Raw genomic sequence first — 20864 nt, 5'->3', positions numbered from 1 at the left:
GCCCCCACCATGATCACTGTAGGGATGGTATTAGGCAGGTGATGGGCAGTACCTGGTTTCCTCCAGACATGATGCTGCCCCCACCATGATCACTGTAGGGATGGTATTGGGCAGATGATGGGCAGTGCCTGGTTTCCTCCAGACATGATGCTGCCCCCACCATGATCACTGTAGGGATGGTATTGGGCAGGTGATGGGCAGTACCTGGTTTCCTCCAGACATGATGCTGCCCCCACCATGATCACTGTAGGGATGGTATTGGGCAGGTGATGGGCAGTGCCTGGTTTCCTCCAGACATGATGCTGCCCCCACCATGATCACTGTAGGGATGGTATTGGGCAGGTGATGGGCAGTGCCTGGTTTCCTCCAAACATGATGCTGCCCCCACCATGATCACTGTAGGAATGGTATTGGGCAGGTGATGGGCAGTGCCTGGTTTCCCCCAGACATGATGCTGCCCCCACCATGATCACTGTAGGGATGGTATTGGGCAGGTGATGGGCAGTGCCTGGTTTCCTCCAAACATGATGCTGCCCCCACCATGATCACTGTAGGGATGGTATTGGGCAGGTGATGGGCAGTGCCTGGTTTCCCCCAGACATGATGCTGCCCCCACCATGATCACTGTAGGGATGGTATTGGGCAGGTGATGGGCAGTGCCTGGTTTCCTTCAAACATGATGCTGCCCCCACCATGATCACTGTAGGGATGGTATTGGGCAGGTGATGGGCAGTACCTGGTTTCCTGTATACATGATGCTGCCCCCACCATGATCACTGTAGGGATGGTATTGGGCAGGTGATGGGCAGTGCCTGGTTTCCCCCAGACATGATGCTGCCCCCACCATGATCACTGTAGGGATGGTATTGGGCAGGTGATGGGCAGTGCCTGGTTTCCCCCAGACATGATGCTGCCCCCACCATGATCACTGTAGGGATGGTATTGGGCAGGTGATGAGCAGTGCCTGGTTTCCCCCACAGCATGATGCTGCCCCCACCATGATCACTGTAGGGATGGTATTGGGCAGGTAATGGGCAGTACCTGGTTTCCCCCAGACATGAGGCTGCGCTCACCATGATCATTGTAGGGATGGTATTGGGCAGGTGATGGGCAGTACCTGGTTTCCCCCAGACATGATGCTGCCCCCACCATGATCACTGTAGGGATGGTATTGGGCAGGTGATGGGCAGTGCCTGGTTTCCTCCAGACATGATGCTGCCCCCACCATGATCACTGTAGGGATGGTATTGGGCAGATGATGGGCAGTGCCTGGTTTCCTCCAGACATGATGATGCCCCCACCATGATCACTGTAGGGATGGTATTGGGCAGTGCCTGGTTTCCTCCGGACATGATGCTGCCCCCACCATGATCATTGTAGGGATGATATGAGGCAGGTGATGGGCAGTGCCTGGTTTCCTCCAGACATGATGCTGCCCCCACCATGATCACTGTAGGGATGGTATTGGGCAGGTGATGGGCAGTGCCTGGTTTCCCCCAGACATGATGCTGCCACCACCATGATCACTGTAGGAATGGTATTGGGCAGGTGATGGGCAGTGCCTGGTTTCCCCCAGACATGATGCTGCCACCACCATGATCACTGTAGGGATGGTATTGGTGTTACGCCTAGCGCTCCGGGTCCCCGCTCCTCCCCGGAGCGCTCACGGCGTCTTTCTCCCTGCAGCTCCCCGGTCAGTCCCGCTGACCGGGAGCGCTGCACTGTCATGGCCGTTGGGGACGCGATTCGCACAGCGGGACGCGCCCGCTCGCGAATCGCATCCCAGGTCACTTACCCGTTCCCGTCCCCTGCTGTCATGTGCTGGCGCGCGCGGCTCCGCTCTCTAGGGCGCGCGCGCGCCAGCTCCCTGAGACTTAAAGGGCCAGTGCACCAATGATTGGTGCCTGGCCCAATTAGCTTAATTGGCTTCCACCTGGTCCCTGACTATATCTGACCTCCTCCCATGCACTCCCTTGCCGGATCTTGTTGCCCTTGTGCCTAGTGAAAGCGTATTGTGTGTCTAAAGCCTGTGTACCAGAACTTCTGCTATCCACCCTGACTACGAACCTTGCCGCCTGCCCCCGACCTTCTGCTACGTCCGACCTTGCTTCTGTCTACTCCCTTGTACCTCGCCTATCATCAGCAGTCAGAGAGGTGACCCGTTGCTAGTGGATACGACCTGGTCACTACCGCCGCAGCAAGACCATCCCGCTTTGCGGCGGGCTCTGGTGAAAACCAGTAGTGACTTAGAACCGGTCCACTAGCGCGGTCCTCGCCAATCCCTCTCTGGCACAGAGGATCCACTACCTGCCAGCCGGCATCGTGACAGTAGATCCGGCCATGGATCCCGCTGACGTCCCTCTGCCTTATATCTCTGATATCACCACGGTGGTCGCCCAGCAATCCCGACAGATCGCCCATCTAACCCACCAGCTGTCGGAAGTATTCACCATTGTGCAGCAACTTCAGTCGCAACTTCAGCAGCAATCATCTCCTCCGCCAGCTCCTGCACCCCTTCCGCAGCGAGTGGCCACTCCTAGCCTCCGCCTGTCCTTGCCGGACAAATTTAATGGGGACTCTAAGTTTTGCCGTGGCTTCCTTTCGCAATGTTCTCTGCACTTGGAGATGATGTCGGACCAGTTTCCTACTGAAAGGTCTAAGGTGGCTTTCGTAGTCAGCCTTCTGTCTGGAAAAGCTCTGTCATGGGCCACACCGCTCTGGGACCGCAATGACCCCGTCACTGCCTCTGTACACTCCTTCTTCTCGGAAATTCGAAGTGTCTTTGAGGAACCTGCCCGAGCCTCTTCTGCTGAGACTGCCCTGCTGAACCTGGTCCAGGGTAATTCTTCCGTTGGCGAGTACGCCATACAATTCCATACTCTTGCTTCTGAACTTTCCTGGAATAATGAGGCCCTCTGCGCGACCTTTAAAAAAGGCCTATCCAGCAACATTAAAGATGTTCTGGCCGCACGAGAAACTCCTGCTAATCTACATGAACTCATTCATCTAGCCACTCGCATTGACATGCGTTTTTCTGAGAGACATCAAGAGCTCCGCCAGGAAAAAGACTTAGATCTCTGGACACCTCTCCCACAGTCTCCACTGCAATCTGCGCCTAGGCCTCCCGCCGAGGAAGCCATGCAAGTGGATCGGTCTCGCCTGACCCTGGAAGAGAGGAATCGCCGTAAGGAAGAGAATCTTTGTCTGTACTGTGCCAGTACCGAACATTTTTTGGTGGATTGCCCTATCCGCCCTCCACGTCTGGGAAACGCACGCTCGCACCCAGCTCTCGTGGGTGTGGCGTCTCTGGATGCTAAGTCGGCTTCTCCACGTCTCACGGTGCCTGTACGGATTTCTACTTCAGCCAGCTCTTCCCTCTCAGCCGTGGCCTGCCTGGACTCTGGTGCTTCTGGGAATTTTATTCGGGAGTCCTTGGTGAATAAATTCCGCATTCCGGTGACCCGTCTTGTCAAGCCACTCCACATTTCCGCGGTCAACGGAGCCAGGTTGGATTGCACCGTGCGTTACCGCACGGAGCCCCTCCTAATGTGCATCGGACCTCATCACGAGAAAATTGAATTTTTTGTCCTTCCCAATTGCACTTCCGAAGTTCTCCTTGGACTACCCTGGCTTCTACACCATTCCCCAACCCTGGACTGGTCCACTGGGGGGATCAAGAGTTGGGGTCCCTCTTGTTCCAAGGACTGCCTTAAACCAGTTCCCAGTACTCCCTGCCGTGACCCTGTGGTTCCTCCTGTATCCGGTCCCCCTAAAGTCGTTAGGGACTCTGCCTGCCACAGAAAATGCCTCTCCCCCCCTCCCAGTCCCTTCAGGCAAGCCTCTGTGTCCCCTCATGGCTCCCGTCCTTGTGTCTCCCTGCCCCGTGCCAAGCTTCACCCTCTGCCCTCCCTCCCCATTCCTACTCCTGCTGTACTGCCTGCCATTGAGGAAACCATCCATTCCTTCCCGGTGTCCTCATCCCAGGGGAGGCAGTCACCGGACAAAAAAAAGGGGAGACCTAAGGGGGGGGGGTACTGTTACGCCTAGCGCTCCGGGTCCCCGCTCCTCCCCGGAGCGCTCACGGCGTCTTTCTCCCTGCAGCTCCCCGGTCAGTCCCGCTGACCGGGAGCGCTGCACTGTCATGGCCGTTGGGGACGCGATTCGCACAGCGGGACGCGCCCGCTCGCGAATCGCATCCCAGGTCACTTACCCGTTCCCGTCCCCTGCTGTCATGTGCTGGCGCGCGCGGCTCCGCTCTCTAGGGCGCGCGCGCGCCAGCTCCCTCAGACTTAAAGGGCCAGTGCACCAATGATTGGTGCCTGGCCCAATTAGCTTAATTGGCTTCCACCTGGTCCCTGACTATATCTGACCTCCTCCCATGCACTCCCTTGCCGGATCTTGTTGCCCTTGTGCCTAGTGAAAGCGTATTGTGTGTCTAAAGCCTGTGTACCAGAACTTCTGCTATCCACCCTGACTACGAACCTTGCCGCCTGCCCCCGACCTTCTGCTACGTCCGACCTTGCTTCTGTCTACTCCCTTGTACCTCGCCTATCATCAGCAGTCAGAGAGGTGACCCGTTGCTAGTGGATACGACCTGGTCACTACCGCCGCAGCAAGACCATCCCGCTTTGCGGCGGGCTCTGGTGAAAACCAGTAGTGACTTAGAACCAGTCCACTAGCGCGGTCCTCGCCAATCCCTCTCTGGCACAGAGGATCCACTACCTGCCAGCCGGCATCGTGACAATTGGGCAGGTGACGGGCAGTGCCTAGTTTCCTCCAGACATGATGCTGCCCCCCCCCCCATGATCACTGTAGGGATGGTATTGGGCAGGTGATGGGCAGTGCCTGGTTTCCTCCAGACATGATGCCGCCCCCACCATGATCACTGTAGGGATGGTATTAGGCAGGTGATGGGCAGTGCCTGGTTTCCTCCAGACATGATGCTGCCCCCACCATGATCACTGTAGGGATGGTATTGGGCAGGTGATAGTCAGTACCTGGTTTCCTCCAGACATGATGCTGCCCCCACCATGATCACTGTAGGGATGGTATTGGGCAGGTGATGGGCAGTGCCTGGTTTCCCCCAGACATGATGCTGCCCCCACCATGATCACTGTAGGGATGGTATTGCGCAGGTGATGGGCAGTGCCTGGTTTCCCCCAGACATGATGCTGCCCCCACCATGATCACTGTAGGGATGGTATTGGGCAGGTGATGGGCAGTGCCTGGTTTCCTCCAGACATGATGCTGCCCCCACCATGATCACTGTAGGGATGGTATTGGGCAGGTGATGGGCAGTGCCTGGTTTCTCCCAGACATGATGCTGCCCCCACCATGATTACTGTACGGATGGTATTGGGCAGGTGATGGGCAGTGCCTGGTTTCTCCCAGACATGATGCTGCCCCCACCATGATCACTGTAGGGATGGTATTGGGCAGGTGATGGGCAGTGCCTGGTTTCCTCCAGACATGATGCTGCCTCCACCATGAACACTGTAGGGATGGTATTGGGCAGGTGACGGGCAGTGCCTGGTTTCCTCCAGACATGATGCTGTCCCCACCATGATCACTGTAGGGATGGTATTGGGCAGGTGATGGGCAGTGCTTGGTTTCCCCCAGACATGATGCTGCCCCCACCATGATCACTGTAGGGATGGTATTGGGCAGGTGATGGGCAGTGGCTGGTTTCCTCCAGACATGATGCTGCCCCCACTATGATCACTGTAGGGATGGTATTGGGCAGGTGATGGGCAGTACCTGGTTTCCTGTAGACATGATGCTGCCCCCACCATGATCACTGTAGGGATGGTATTGGGCAGGTGATGGGCAGTACCTGGTTTCCCCCAGACATGATGCTGCCCCCACCATGATCACTGTAGGGATGGTATTGGGCAGGTGATGGGCAGTACCTGGTTTCCCCCAGACATGATGCTGCCCCCACCATGATCACTGTAGGGATGGTATTGGGCAGGTGATGGGCAGTGCCTGGTTTCCTCCAGACATGATGCTGCCCCCACCATGATCACTGTAGGGATGGTATTGGGCAGGTGATGGGCAGTACCTGGTTTCCCCCAGACATGATGCTGCCCCCACCATGATCACTGTAGGGATGGTATTGGGCAAGTGATGGGCAGTGCCTGGTTTTCTTTAAACACAATGCTTAAAATTGAGACCAAAAAACTTCTGTCTTGATTTCATCAGACCAGAGAACACGCACTGAGCTTCATGAATTTTCTGTCTCTAGGGGAGACATCATGCATTTTTCTTGTAAATGAAAAAATAAAAGGGTAGGGTCTCTTCTATTTTTTCGTAACTAGCCAGATACAAAACAAGCAGTAGCAGGCTGGCATTACCGGGGTGGCAATGGCCATTTATTTACATCCTCCCCAGCCAGCCTAAATAATGCCAGCCTGCTGCGGCCCAATGCCTAATGTTTTTTAATTTATTTTACTCTCAGCGTCCGATGGTACCCGGCTCCTAGTAACCCTGGTGGCTTTGAGTACCAGGATTATAATAGGAAATTAGCGATTACTAAGAGTCAAAAAGTGCGGGAACTCCAAGATTTCCACTCAAGGGCTGGTACTGCTAATGGGAACGGTGTACATGCTGTGGAAAAAGTGCAGGAACTCAGTTCCGACGTGTTTCTGCTGGACTTGAGCCCTGGCGATTTTTTATTTTTTTTTACTTACAAAGAAAACACCACACAGCCTTCTTAACCAGTTTTTTTTTCTTATCAACATTGTTATCTACGTTGTCCATGGAATCCAACATAGTCCTCAGCATACATGCATCTCCAAAAAAAAAGTATACAGTAACCAGCGAATTATATAGATCATTTGTTACAGTATGGCGCTTAAGGATGCTTAGCATCACTTCTTAACCACTTCCCTGCTGTGCTCTCAGCCCAGCAAGAGAGACAGTAAGCAGCAATCTATATGGATTGCTGCTTACTGTCTGTTCCTAAAAGGGTTGATTAGTAATACACAGCATTGCTACTTAAAGGGGTATTCCGGGCAAAAACATTTTATCCCCTATCCAAAGGATAGGGAATATGATGTCTGATCGCGGGGGGCCCGCTGCTGAGACCCCCCGCGATCTCCCTGCAGCACCCGCATTCTATGCCGTTGCTGAATCTCCAGTTTCGGAAACCTCCGGGTCTCCCGGACTGTGGACGTGACTTCACGGCAAACCCCCTCCATTCATGTCTATGGGAGGGGGCGTGACAGCCGTCACGCCTCCTCCCATAGACATGAATGGAGGGTGCGTGGTGTGACGTCAAGTCCCGGAAACCCGGAGGTTTCCGAAACTGGAGATTCAGCAACCGCATAGAATGCGGGTGCTGCAGGGAGATCGCGGGGGGTCTCAGCAGTGGGCCCCCTGCGGCCAGACATCTTATTCTCTATCCAAAGGAAATTGTTTTGCCCGGAATACTCCTTTAACTCCTTCCTAGCTGAGCCTAAGCCGCACCCAAAGCTGTATAGCAGCCGTCACAGCTCAGAGCAGGGACTCTGGTCATTAAAGTGATGGGATTACGGGTTCCTGTACAATATACAGCGCTGCACTTTGCACCCGACTCAGGGAGTGTATTTATTATCCTCAGCAGGCCAAGTCTGTCTATCCTGGCCTGCTATGCCGCTCAGTCGCTGGTGCACACTAACAGTAGCTGGCATGTATAAAGTAGCGCACTCCTCATCATACATGCCAGCCAGATGCACATGCATGCAAGAAGTGCACAAACATGCGCCGTGCGGCACCCAAAACTCCATGAATATAATACCCCCTATGATTTTATGTACGAATTCTTCTGTATAATAAAGTATTTGATTTTTTAATAATTTGTTGTCCGTAGTAATTATTCTTTGTAGGTTTTGTATAGTTAATATATAAGGCTATGGAGGGACAAAGTACATATGTAAAGTTATTATTAGGGTAATACACAGTATCACTCATAGGCGAGTCCACCAATCACATTTTGTAAATTTGTAAAGTGATTTACAAATATGTATAACTTTCTGGCACCAGTTGATTTTAAGAAATGTGTTTTTTCCCCGTAGTACCCCTTTAAGGAAGTCTAAAAAGAAAGCAAAGATGTTACCTGTAATTCTCCAAGCTGTCCACTAGATGGAGCTGACAAGACTTTACTGAGGCACTAATGTCCTGTGAGTCTGGTTTGTCTTCTAAATTGTGACATACACTCGCTGACTCACTTTATTAGGTACAATTGCTCGTTAACACAAATAGCTAATCGGCCAATCACATGGCAGCAACTCAATGCATTTAGGCATGTAGATGGGGTCAAGACAACTTGCTGAAGTTCAAACTGAGCATCAGAATGAGGAAGAAAGAGGATTTAAGTGACTGTGAATGTGGCATGGTTGTTGGTGCCAGACGGGCCGGTCTGAGGATTTCTGGGATTTTCATGCACAAATATCTCTAGGGTTTACAGAGAACGGTCCGAAAATGAGAAAATATCCAATGAGTGGCAGACATGTGAACAAAAATGCCTTGTTGACGTCAGAGGAGAATGGGCAGACTGGTTTGAGAAGACAGAAAGGTAGCAGTAACTCAAATAACCACTGGTTACAACCAGGGTCTGAAGAATACCATCTCTGACCGCACAACATGCCCAACCTTGAAGCAGATGGGCTACAGGAGCCGAAGACCACACCGGGGGCCCCTCCTGTCAGCTAAGAACAGGAAACTGAGGCGACAATTCACACAGGAACCAAAACTGCACAATGGAGACTGGAAGAACCTTGTCTGGTCTGAGGAGTCTCCATTCCAGCTGTGACATCAGATGACAGGGTCAGAATATGGTGTAAACAACATAAATCCTGGATCCCTCCTGCCTTGTATCAGCGGGTCAGCCTGCCTGAGTATTGTTACTGACCATGTCCGTCCCTTTATGACCACAGCGGACCCCGTATCTTCTGATGATACTTCCTACAGGATAATGCCCCATGTCACATGACATCATCTCATACAGGACAATGAGATCACATGACATCATCTCATACAGGACAATGAGATCACATGACATCATCTCATACAGGACAATGAGGTCACATGACATCATCTCATACAGGACAATGAGGTCACATGACATAATCTCATACAGAACAATGAGGTCACATGACATCATCTCATACAGGACAATGAGATCACATGACATCATCTCATACAGGACAATGAGGTCACATGACATCATCTCCTACAGGACAATGAGATCACATGACATCATCTCATACAGGACAATGAGGTCACATGACATAATCTCACACAGGACAATGAGGTCACATGACATCATCTCATACAGAACAATGAGGTCACATGGCATCATCTCATACAGAACAATGAGGTCACATGACATCATCTCATACAGGACAATGAGGTCACATGACATCATCTCATACAGGACAATGAGGTCACATGACATAATCTCACACAGGACAATGAGGTCACATGACATCATCTCATACAGAACAATGAGGTCACATGGCATCATCTCATACAGAACAATGAGGTCACATGACATCATCTCATACAGGACAATGAGGTCACATGACATCATCTCATACAGAACAATGAGGTCACATGACATCATCTCCTACAGGACAATGAGATCACATGACATCATCTCATACAGGACAATGAGGTCACATGACATCATCTCATACAGGACAATGAGGTCACATGACATCATCTCATACAGGACAATGATGTCACATGACATCATCTCATACAGGACAATGAGGTCACATGACTCCAATGGCCTCCACAGTCACCAGATCTCATCCAATAGATCACCGCTGAGATGTGGTGGAACCGGAGATAAGAGATGAGCGAACTTACAGTAAATTCGATTCGTCACGAACTTCTCGGCTCGGCAGTTGATGACTTTTCCTGCAAAAATTAGTTCAGCTTTCCGGTGCTCCGGTGGGCTGGAAAAGGTGGATACAGTCCTAGGAGACTCTTTCCTAAGAATGTATCCACCTTTTCCAGCCCACCGGAGCACCTGAAGGCTGAAATTTACGCAGGAAAAGTCATCAACTGCCGAGCCGAGAAGTTCATGACGAATCGAATTTACTGTAGGTTTGCTCATCTCTACCGGAGATTCTCATCATGGATCCGACAAATCTACAGCAACTGTGTGATATCATCATGTCCGTATAGAGGAACTGTGTGATGTCATCATGTCTATATGGAGGAACTGTGTGATGTCATCATGTCCATATGGAGGAACTGTGTGATGTCATGTCTATATGGAGGAGCTGTGTGATGTCATCATGTCCATATGGAAGAACTGTGTGATGTCATGTCTATATGGAGGAACTGTGTGATGTCATCATGTCCATATGGAGGAGCTGTGTGATGTCATCATGTCCATATGGAAGAACTGTGTGATGTCATCATGTCTATATGGAGGAACTGTGTGATGTCATCATGTCCATATGGAGGAACTGTGTGATGTCATGTCTATATGGAGGAGCTGTGTGATGTCATCATGTCCATATGGAGGAACTGTGTGATGTCATCATGTCCATATGGAGGAACTGTGTGATGTCATGTCTATATGGAGGAGCTGTGTGATGTCATCATGTCCATATGGAGGAACTGTGTGATGTCATCATGTCCATATGGAGGAACTGTGTGATGTCATCATGTCTATATGGAGGAACTGTGTGATGTCATCATGTCCGTATAGAGGAACTGTGTGATGTCATCATGTCCATATGGAGGAACTGTGTGATGTCATCATGTCCATATGGAGGAACTGTGTGATGTCATCATGTCCATATGGAGGAACTGTGTGATGTCATCATGTCCATATGGAGGAACTGTGTGATGTCATCATGTCTATATGGAGGAACTGTGTGATGTCATCATGTCCATATGGAGGAACTGTGTGATGTCATCATGTCCATATGGAGGAACTGTGTGATGTCATCATGTCCGTATGGAGGAACTGTGTGATGTCATCATGTCCGTATGGAGGAACTGTGTGATGTCATCATGTCCATATGGAGGAACTGTGTGATGTCATCATGTCCATATAGAGGAACTGTGTGATGTCATCGTGTCTATATGGAGGAACTGTGTGATGTAATCGTGTCTATACGGAGGAACTGTGTGATGTCATCGTGTCTATATGGAGGAACTGTGTGATGTCATCGTGTCTATATGGAGGAACTGTGTGATGTCATCGTGTCTATATGGAGGAAATGTGTGATGTCATCGTGTCTATACGGAGGAACTGTGTGATGTCATCATGTCTATACGGAGGAACTGTGTGATGTCATCATGTCCATATAGAGGAACTGTGTGATGTCATCGTGTCTATATGGAGGAACTGTGTGATGTAATCGTGTCTATACGGAGGAACTGTGTGATGTCATCGTGTCTATATGGAGGAACTGTGTGATGTCATCGTGTCTATATGGAGGAACTGTGTGATGTCATCGTGTCTATATGGAGGAACTGTGTGATGTCATCGTGTCTATACGGAGGAACTGTGTGATGTCATCATGTCTATACGGAGGAACTGTGTGATGTCATCATGTCCATATGGAGGAACTGTGTGATGTCATCATGTCTATATGGAGGAACTGTGTGATGTAATCGTGTCTATATGGAGGAACTGTGTGATGTCATCGTGTCCATATAGAGGAACTGTGTGATGTCATCATGTCTATATGGAGGAATTGTGTGATGTCATCATGTCCATATAGAGGAACTGTGTGATGTCATCATGTCCATATGGAGGAACTGTGTGATGTCATCATGTCTATATGGAGGAGCTGTGTGATGTCATCATGTCTATATGGAGGAACTGTGTGATGTCATCATGTCCATATGGAGGAACTGTGTGATGTCATCATGTCCATATGGAGGAACTGTGTGATGTCATCATGTCCATATAGAGGAACTGTGTGATGTCATCATGTCTATATGGAGGAACTGTGTGATGTCATCATGTCCATATAGAGGAACTGTGTGATGTCATCATGTCCATATAGAGGAACTGTGTGATGTCATCATGTCCATATGGAGGAACTGTGTGATGTCATCATGTCTATATGGAGGAGCTGTGTGATGTCATCATGTCTATATGGAGGAACTGTGTGATGTCATCATGTCCATATGGAGGAACTGTGTGATGTCATCATGTCTATATGGAGGAACTGTGTGATGTCATCGTGTCTATATGGAGGAACTGTGTGATGTCATCATGTCCATATGGAGGAACTGTGTGATGTCATCATATCTATATGGAGGAACTGTGTGATATCATCATGTCCATATGAAGGAACTGTGTGATGTCATCATGTCTATAGGAGGGAACTGTGTGATGTCATCATGTCTATATGGAGGAACTGTGTGATGTCATCATGTCCATATGGAGGAACTGTGTGATGTCATCATGTCTATATGGAGGAACTGTGTGATGTCATCATGTTCATATGGAGGAACTGTGTGATGTCATCATGTCCATATGGAGGAACTGTGTGATGTCATCATGTCTATATGGAGGAACTGTGTGATGTCATCGTGTCTATATGGAGGAACTGTGTGATGTCATCATGTCCATATGGAGGAACTGTGTGATGTCATCATGTCTATAGGAGGGACTGTGTGATGTCATCATGTCTATATGAAGGAACTGTGTGATGTCATCATGTCTATAGGAGGGACTGTGTGATGTCATCATGTCTATATGAAGGAACTGTGTGATCTCTGAGGAACATGTCCAGCACCTTGGAGAAAGTATAAAGGAGGTCCAACCCAGAACTCAGAGAGGTGTACCTATAAAAGTGGCCAGTGAGTGTCCGTGCACAGTTGGTATTTACATCTTGTATATAGTGACATGGGATGGTAATATGTACGGTCTCCGGTGTTGTAGTATGGGGTGTGATGCATTATCCGCTCATGTCCCAGCCCTGATACTATGTAATACGACGACTCCTTTATGGCTTCCTGGCCTTCCATGACTCTCAGCTGTTCCAGGACAGATAACTGTGTCAGAAATAACCGTCTGTGGGTGGAGGGGCCGGGTATATCTGCTGGACATCCAGGGCTGGCAGCGCCCCTCCTCCAGCTGCTGTCACCGTCCTCCTCAGTGGCACCTGTCCTGGTCAGTATCTCCGGCTTCTGGACAACATCTCCAGCTTTCTGGTTAGTTCTTTGCTCGTGTTCTTGGTCATTGTCTTCTCTCCTGGTCAGCAGCTCGTGTGGCCCCTCTCCCAGGCTCTATATCTGTTGGTGTCTTGGACAGTCTATCAGTGTCCTCCTCTACTCTGTGTGACTTTCTCCTGGACATATTGGACCTCCATTGGTCTCTTCGTCTGTCCATCTCCCTGGCCTCCTCCAGTTCCTGGTTGTGTCCTCCTCTCCTCTGTGTGACTTCTTTCTCCTGGATATAGTGGACCTCCCTTGGTCTCGTCTCTTCTCTTCGTCTGTCCATCTCCTTGGCCTCCTTTACTTCCAGGTGCTGTCCTCCTCTCCTCTGTGTGACTTTCTCCTGGACATATTGGACCTCCCTTGGTCTCTTCATCTGTCCATCTCCTTGGCCTCCTTCACTTCTAGGTGGTGTCCTCCTCTCCTCTGTGTGACTTCTTTCTCCTGGATATAATGGACCTCCCTTGGTCTCTTCTCTTCATCTGTCCATCTCCTTGGCCTCCTTCACTTCTAGGTGGTGTCCACCTCTCCTCTGTGTGACTTCTTTCTCCTGGATATAGTGGACCTCCCTTGGTCTCTCCTCTTTGTCTGTCCATCTCCTTGGCCTCCTTCACTTCGAGGTGGTGTCCCCCTCTCCTCTGTGTGACTTCTTTCTCCTGGATATAGTGGACCTCCCTTGGTCTCTCCTCTTTGTCTGTCCATCTCCTTGGCCTCCTTCACTTCGAGGTGGTGTCCCCCTCTCCTCTGTGTGACTTCTTTCTCCTGGATATAGTGGACCTCCCTTGGTCTCGTCTCTTCTCTTCGTCTGTCCATCTCCTTGGCCTCCTTCACTTGTAGGTTGTGTCCTCCTCTCCTCTGTGTGACTTCTTTCTCCTGGATATAGTGGACCTCGCTTGGTCTCTTCTCTTCGTCTGTCCATCTCTCTGTCCTCCTCTCCTCTTTGTGACCTTTTTGAAGACATAATGGACCTTCCCTGGTCTCTTTGTCTGTCCATCTCTGTGGCCTCCTTCACTTCTAGGTGGTGTCCTCCTCTCCTCTTTGTGATTTTCTCCTGGATATAGTTGACCTCCCTTGGTTATTCTTCTTCGTCTTTCCACCTTCCTGTCCTCCTCTCCTCTGTGTGATTTTCTCCTGGATATAGTTGACCTCCCTTGGTCTCTTTGTCTGTCCATGTCCCTGGCCTCCTTCACTTCTAGGTGGCGTCCACCTCTCCTCCTAATACTTTCTCTCTTTCCTCCCTGATCCCAGGTCTCCTTCCTCCACGTCCCCGGTGACTTCCTGGTCAACCTTCAGGTAAGATCTCATTCACCTCTACGTGACCTTCACAACCATTCACGCTTTTACTTCTCCTTATTAATATTGTCTCCTATACTTAAAGTATATACTTTCAAATCAGCAGGGGTCAGAGAGTTAAACAGATTTGTAAATTACTTCTATTTAAAAATAGTAATCCTTCTAGTACTTATCAGCTGAGGTATGTTCCACAGAAAGTTGTGTAATTCTTTTCTGTCTGACCACAGTTCTCTCTGCTGACACCTCTGTCCATGTCAGGAACTGTCCAGAGTACAAGTAAATCCCCATAGCAAAGCTCTCCTGCTCTGGACAGTTCCTGACATGGACAGAGGTGTCAGCAGAGATCACTGTGGTCAGACGGAAAAGAACTACACAACTTCCTGTGAAGCATACAGCAGCTGATAAGTACTGTAAGGATTAAGATTTTTATATAGAAGTAATTTACAAATCTGTATAACTTTCTGGCACCAGTTGATTTAAAAAAAAAAAAAAATTTCCACTGGAGTACCCCTTTAAGTCAGGTCAGAACTCTGCCCAATCCTTTACAAGGTCTCCATCTCTATATGTAATAATAAAGGGGAGCTCTGCCTTAGAGGAACTTTAGTGGGAGATTAAAGGGGTACTCCGCAGCTCAGTGTTTGGAACAAATTGTTCTGAACGCTGGAGTCGGCGTCGGGAGCTCGTGATGACATAGCCTCGCCCCCTCATAACGTCACGCCCCGCTCCCTCAATGCAAGTCTATGGGAGGGGGTGTGACGGATGTCACGCCCCCTCCCATAGACTTGCATTGAGGGGGCGGGGCATGACTTCAGGAGGGGGTGGGGCTATGACATCACGTGCTCCCGGCGCCGGCTCCAGCGTTCGGAATAGTTTGTTCCAAATGCTGAGCAGCGGAGTACCCCTTTAAGTAGCTAATATGAGCTAAGAACTGGCTATGTCAGTCACACAGATCAATGTAAAGGGGGGATCGCATAGATCTGGGGGGGTTTCTTCACTTCCTGTCATTCAACCCGTTGCGAAACACTACAGTGAGCGTATAAAATGGCTGACAACTGGGAGCAGTAGAGTGAATTCATCTGCGCTACAGGCCTCTGATGATAATCGGGAACAATAGATTGTATCTTGTCATGTGACTGATAACTGGAAACAATTGTTTCAATTCAATTGCAAAACAAGAACGTTACATTGTATCAAATACTAAACTGTTTTTCACGTCATTGTTTCGGGAGATAATACTGCAGCTCCGGCGCCCCCTCTGCCCTCATGGCAGTACAGCATGTCCTGGGCACTTCAGTGTTGTCATAGGGAGATGTTTTCCAACCAGGCTGCCCCCTGCTGTTGCAAAACTACAACTCCCAGCATGCCCGGACAGCCGAAGGCTGTCCGGGCATGCTGGGAGTTGTAGTTTTGCAACAGCAGGAGGCCCCCTGGTTTGGAAATACTGTCATAGAGACATTGCAGACATCAGGTGTGTGACTACTATGGTGGGAACAGGAGCTTTATATAATTGTTTTGGAAATAATTTTGTTTAGAAACTGATGCAGTGTAAAGCATGGAGATTTTATGTGTGTCATAGGATGTAATATAGAGGACTCATGTGTCAGTGTACACAGTGCAGAGACATTATTATTAGGATCCCCCCTCCATGTTACATGACCTCCCCGGTCTTTCCTAATATTCTATTTAAAGCCACAGCCGCCCCGCCCCTGGATTCCTGTCATTTCCAGCTGGGATGATCTGCAGCTCTGCAGTTCGGGATTACACAGCCTGGGGCTGATCCTGGAGGGGATCTGTCAGCAGGAACCGACCGGTTGTTTTTAAGTTAATCTTATATTTCAAGGATTTTTTTTTTTTGGACTTTTCTTTTCTTCTTTTATCTGTGCTGGAATAATCCTGAAGTTTTCCCTCTGGCCACTGAGCCTAATAAGAAGCTGGCATGTCCTGAAAACTTCTCTTTTCATCACAGAAAGCATTACAATGACAGGTGACACGTGTATATATAGATGAGATCCCTGCATGGTGACCTCTGCACAGGTCCCTGAGCACACCCACAACAATCTCCCATAGAAATGAGTTGGTCATAATCTGCCACCTCCTCCACAATGACCTCTGCACAAGTCACTGAACTTGCTTACTGCACTTTTCTATTGACTTCTATGGAAGAGTGCAGTGAGTGTGAGTGATGGCCACCGCTCACCTTCTCTTCCTTAATGGACTTTAAAGGGACAGTGCAGTGAGCATGTTCTGTGACCTGTGATGGTCACAGGCGACCTTTTCTATTCCTCCTTAAACACTGATCTCCACACAGGTCACAGAGCACTAAATTCTCCCGTAGAGCTCAATAGGTGATGATTGCAACTTACCTTCTCCTCACTGCTCAGTGACCTCTGCACAGGTCACAAAGCACACCCACAACCCATAGAAATCAATAGGTGATGGCTACGGCTCACCATCTCCTCCAGGTACAGTGAGCTCTTCATTGTTCAACACTTGTTCGCCAACACTTTCCAATAAAATATTTACAGTTCTGTACAGAGCATGCCCAGAACAATCTCCCATAGAAGTCAATAGGTGATGATCACAACCCGCCTCCTCCTTCACACCGCACAATGACCTCTGCACAAGTCACCCAACATGCTCATTGCACTCTCCTATTGACCTCTATGGAGACTGCAGTGTGCTTGCTAGGTAACCTTGGTGGGCACAACTCACCTTCTCGCCCTCCGTACACAGTAATCTCTACACTGGTTACAGAGCATGTCGACTACGCTCTCCCGTAGAGGTCAATAGGTGAGATGATTGTAGCTCAACTTCTCCTCACTGCACAGTGAATGCCTAAAACCATTCCCATAGAAATCAATAGGTGATGGCTACGGCTCACCTCCTCCTTCAGGTACAGTGACCTCTTCATTGTTCAAAGAGCTCGCCAACACTTTCCAATAAAAGTAGATAAGTAATATTTACTGTTCTGCTCAGAGCATGCCCAGAACAATCTCCCATAGAAGTCAATAGGTGATATCATAACCTGCCTCCTCCCCCACAATGACCTCTGCACAAGTCACCCAACACGTTCACTGCACTCTCCTATTGACTATAAAGGGAGAGTACAGTGGGCATGCTCTGTGACCTGTGATTGTCACAGGAAAAGTTTTCTCCCTCCTTAAACTCTGATCTCCACACAGGTCACAGAGCACTACATTCTTCGGTAGAGCTCAGTAGGTGATGATTGCAACCTACCTTCTCCTCACTGCTCAGTGACATCTGCAACGGTCACAAAGCACACCCACAATCATTTCCATAGAAATCAATAGGTGATGATCACAACCCACCTCCTCCTCCCCACCGCATACTGACCTTTGCACATTTCATCCAACATGCTCACTTCACTCTCCTATTGACTTCTATGGAAGACTGCAGTGAGCTTGCTCGGTGACTTGTGGTGGGCACAACTCACCTTCTCAACCTCCGTACACACTAATCTCTACACAGGTCACGGAGCATGCCTATTACACTCTTCCATCAATAGGTGAGGTGATTGTAGCTGAACTTCCCCTCCTCACTGCACAGATCACAGAGCATGCCCACAACACTCTTTCATAGATGTCAGTGATTCATCTTTAGACTATAGACTCCTATGGTCCACATGGCTGCCGTAAAGCAGTCCTCTAAATGCTGTTAGTTTATGTACAGAAAATAAGGTTTCAGAAATCTACAAATTGGAACCAAAATCAGATAAGAATAAAGGAGAATGTGAGGGGTGGGCTGGATTTTTCCACAGTCGGGGTCCACATACTGCTTGTATGATTTAACAATAAACATTACCCATGATTCATTGCTGCTTTCTTACCCCTCTGTCCCCAGAATGGCGAACCCCCAGCTAGTACAGGGCATGCAGAACGACCTGACCTGTCAGCTGTGTCTGGAGCTCTTCCGATCACCTATCACACCTGAATGTGGACACACGTTCTGCCAGAGCTGCCTGACCCAGACCCCCAAGAGCCCGGAACAAAATGGCTCCACACTCTGCCCTACATGCCAGGCCCCGATCCGCCCTGAAACCCTTCACATCAATCGTCAGCTGGAACATCTGGTCCAAAGCTTCAAGCAGGTCCCACAGGGTCATTGTCTGGAACATCTGGACCCGCTGAGTGTCTTCTGTGAGCAGGATAAGGAGCTGATCTGTGGGGTGTGCGCCTCCCTGGGGAAACACAAGGGCCACAACATCATCACCGCCTCCGAGGCCCACACCAAAATGAAGGTACAAGGAGGGATCGGGTATTTACTTCACAACTGAACTCACTATTCTGCTATGGAGTATAATACAGGATATAACTCAGGATCAGTACAGGATAAGTCATGTAATGTATGTACACAGTGACCTCCCCAGCAGAATAGTGAGTACAGCTCTGGAGTATAATACAGGATATAACTCAGGATCAGTACAGGATAAGTAATGTAATGTGTGTACACAGTGACCTCACCAGCAGAATAGTGAGTACAGCTCTGGAGTATAACACAGGATATAACTCAGGATCAGTACGGGATAAGTGATGTAATGTATGTACACAGTGACCTCACCAGCAGAATAGTGAGTACAGCTCTGGAGTATAATACAGGATATAACTCAGGATCCGTACAGGATAAGTAATGTAATGTATGTACACAGTGACCTCACCAGCAGAATAGTGAGTACAGCTCTGGAGTATAATACAGGATATAACTCGGGATCAGTACAGGATAAGTAATGTATGTACACAGTGACCTCACCAGCAGAATAGTGAGTACAGCTCTGGAGTATAATACAGGATATAACTCAGGATCAGTACAGGATAAGTAATGTAATGTATGTACACAGTGACCTCACCAGCAGAATAGTGAGTACAGCTCTGGAGTATAATATAGGATATAACTCAGGATCAGTACAGGATAAGTAATGTAATGTATGTGCACAGTGACCTCACCATCAGAATAGTGAGTACAGCTCTGGAGTATAATACAGGATATAACTCAGGATCAGTACAGGATAAGTAATGTAATGTATGTACACAGTGACCTCACCAGCAGAATAGTGAGTACAGCTCTGGGGTATAATACAGGATATAACTCAGGATCAGTACAGGATAGGTAATGTAATGTATGTACACAGTGACCTCACCAGCAGAATAGTGAGTACAGCTCTGGGGTATAATACAGGACTCAGGATCAGTACAGGATAAGTAATGTAATGTATGTACACAGTGATCTCACCAGCAGAATAGTGAGTACAGCTCTGGGGTATAATACAGGATATAACTCAGGATCAGTACAGGATAAGTAATGTAATGTATGTACACAGTGACCTCACCAGCAGAATAGTGAGTACAGCTCTGGAGTATAATACAGGATATAACTCTGGATCAGTACAGGATAAGTAATGTAATGTATGTACACAGTGATCTCACCAGCAGAATAGTGAGTACAGCTCTGGGGTATAATACAGGATATAACTCAGGATCAGTACAGGATAAGTAATGTAATGTATGTACACAGTGACCTCACCAGCAGAATAGTGAGTACAGCTCTGGGGTATAATACAGGATATAACTCAGGATCAGTACAGGATAAGTAATGTAATGTATGTATACAGTGATCTCACCAGCAGAATAGTGAGTACAGCTCTGTGTATAATAGAGGATATAACTCAGGATCAGTACAGGATAAGTAATGTAATGTATGTACACAGTGATCTCACCAGCAGAATAGTGAGTACAGCTCTGGGGTATAATACAGGATATAACTCAGGATCAGTACAGGATAAGTAATGTAATGTATGTACACAGTGATCTCACCAGCAGAATAGTGAGTACAGCTCTGGAGTATAATACAGGATATAACTCAGGATCAGTACAGGATAAGTAATGTAATGTATGTACACAGTGACCTCACCAGCAGAATAGTGAGTACAGCTCTGGAGTATAATATAGGATATAACTCAGGATCAGTACAGGATAAGTAATGTAATGTATGTGCACAGTGACCTCACCATCAGAATAGTGAGTACAGCTCTGGAGTATAATACAGGATATAACTCAGGATCAGTACAGGATAAGTAATGTAATGTATGTACACAGTGACCTCACCAGCAGAATAGTGAGTACAGCTCTGGGGTATAATACAGGATATAACTCAGGATCAGTACAGGATAGGTAATGTAATGTATGTACACAGTGACCTCACCAGCAGAATAGTGAGTACAGCTCTGGGGTATAATACAGGACTCAGGATCAGTACAGGATAAGTAATGTAATGTATGTACACAGTGACCTCACCAGCAGAATAGTGAGTACAGCTCTGGAGTATAATACAGGATATAACTCCGGATCAGTACAGGATAAGTAATGTAATGTATGTACACA

The 20864-nt window shown here is 48.5% G+C and overlaps 2 protein-coding genes across 13 annotated transcripts in view; one reads left to right on the top strand and one right to left on the bottom strand.

Moving 5' to 3' along the window:
• The window catches only part of TRIM72 (tripartite motif containing 72), a 103438-nt gene that overhangs the window by 75351 nt on the left and 7223 nt on the right, over positions 1-20864 (top strand). For 10 of the 12 annotated variants that reach the window (XM_056536817.1, XM_056536821.1, XM_056536822.1 and 7 more), the window contains 2 exons: positions 14425-14469; positions 18331-18727. In XM_056536817.1, coding sequence (XP_056392792.1) covers positions 14425-14469; positions 18331-18727 — 442 coding nt within the window. Of the gene's footprint in view, positions 1-8066; positions 8160-12996; positions 13174-14424; positions 14470-18330; positions 18728-20864 lie in introns of those variants that run through there. The other 2 variants (XM_056536820.1, XM_056536819.1) reach the window with 2 other exon arrangements.
• The window catches only part of LOC130285441 (apoptosis-associated speck-like protein containing a CARD), a 42580-nt gene that overhangs the window by 20643 nt on the left and 1073 nt on the right, over positions 1-20864 (bottom strand). The gene's annotated exons all lie outside the window — the stretch shown is intronic.

Source organism: Hyla sarda, chromosome 8 (assembly GCF_029499605.1).
Source record: "Hyla sarda isolate aHylSar1 chromosome 8, aHylSar1.hap1, whole genome shotgun sequence".
Lineage (NCBI taxonomy): Eukaryota > Metazoa > Chordata > Amphibia > Anura > Hylidae > Hyla > Hyla sarda.
The sequence above is the reverse complement of the archived record's forward strand: the minus strand, read 5'-3'. Positions and strand labels throughout refer to the sequence as shown.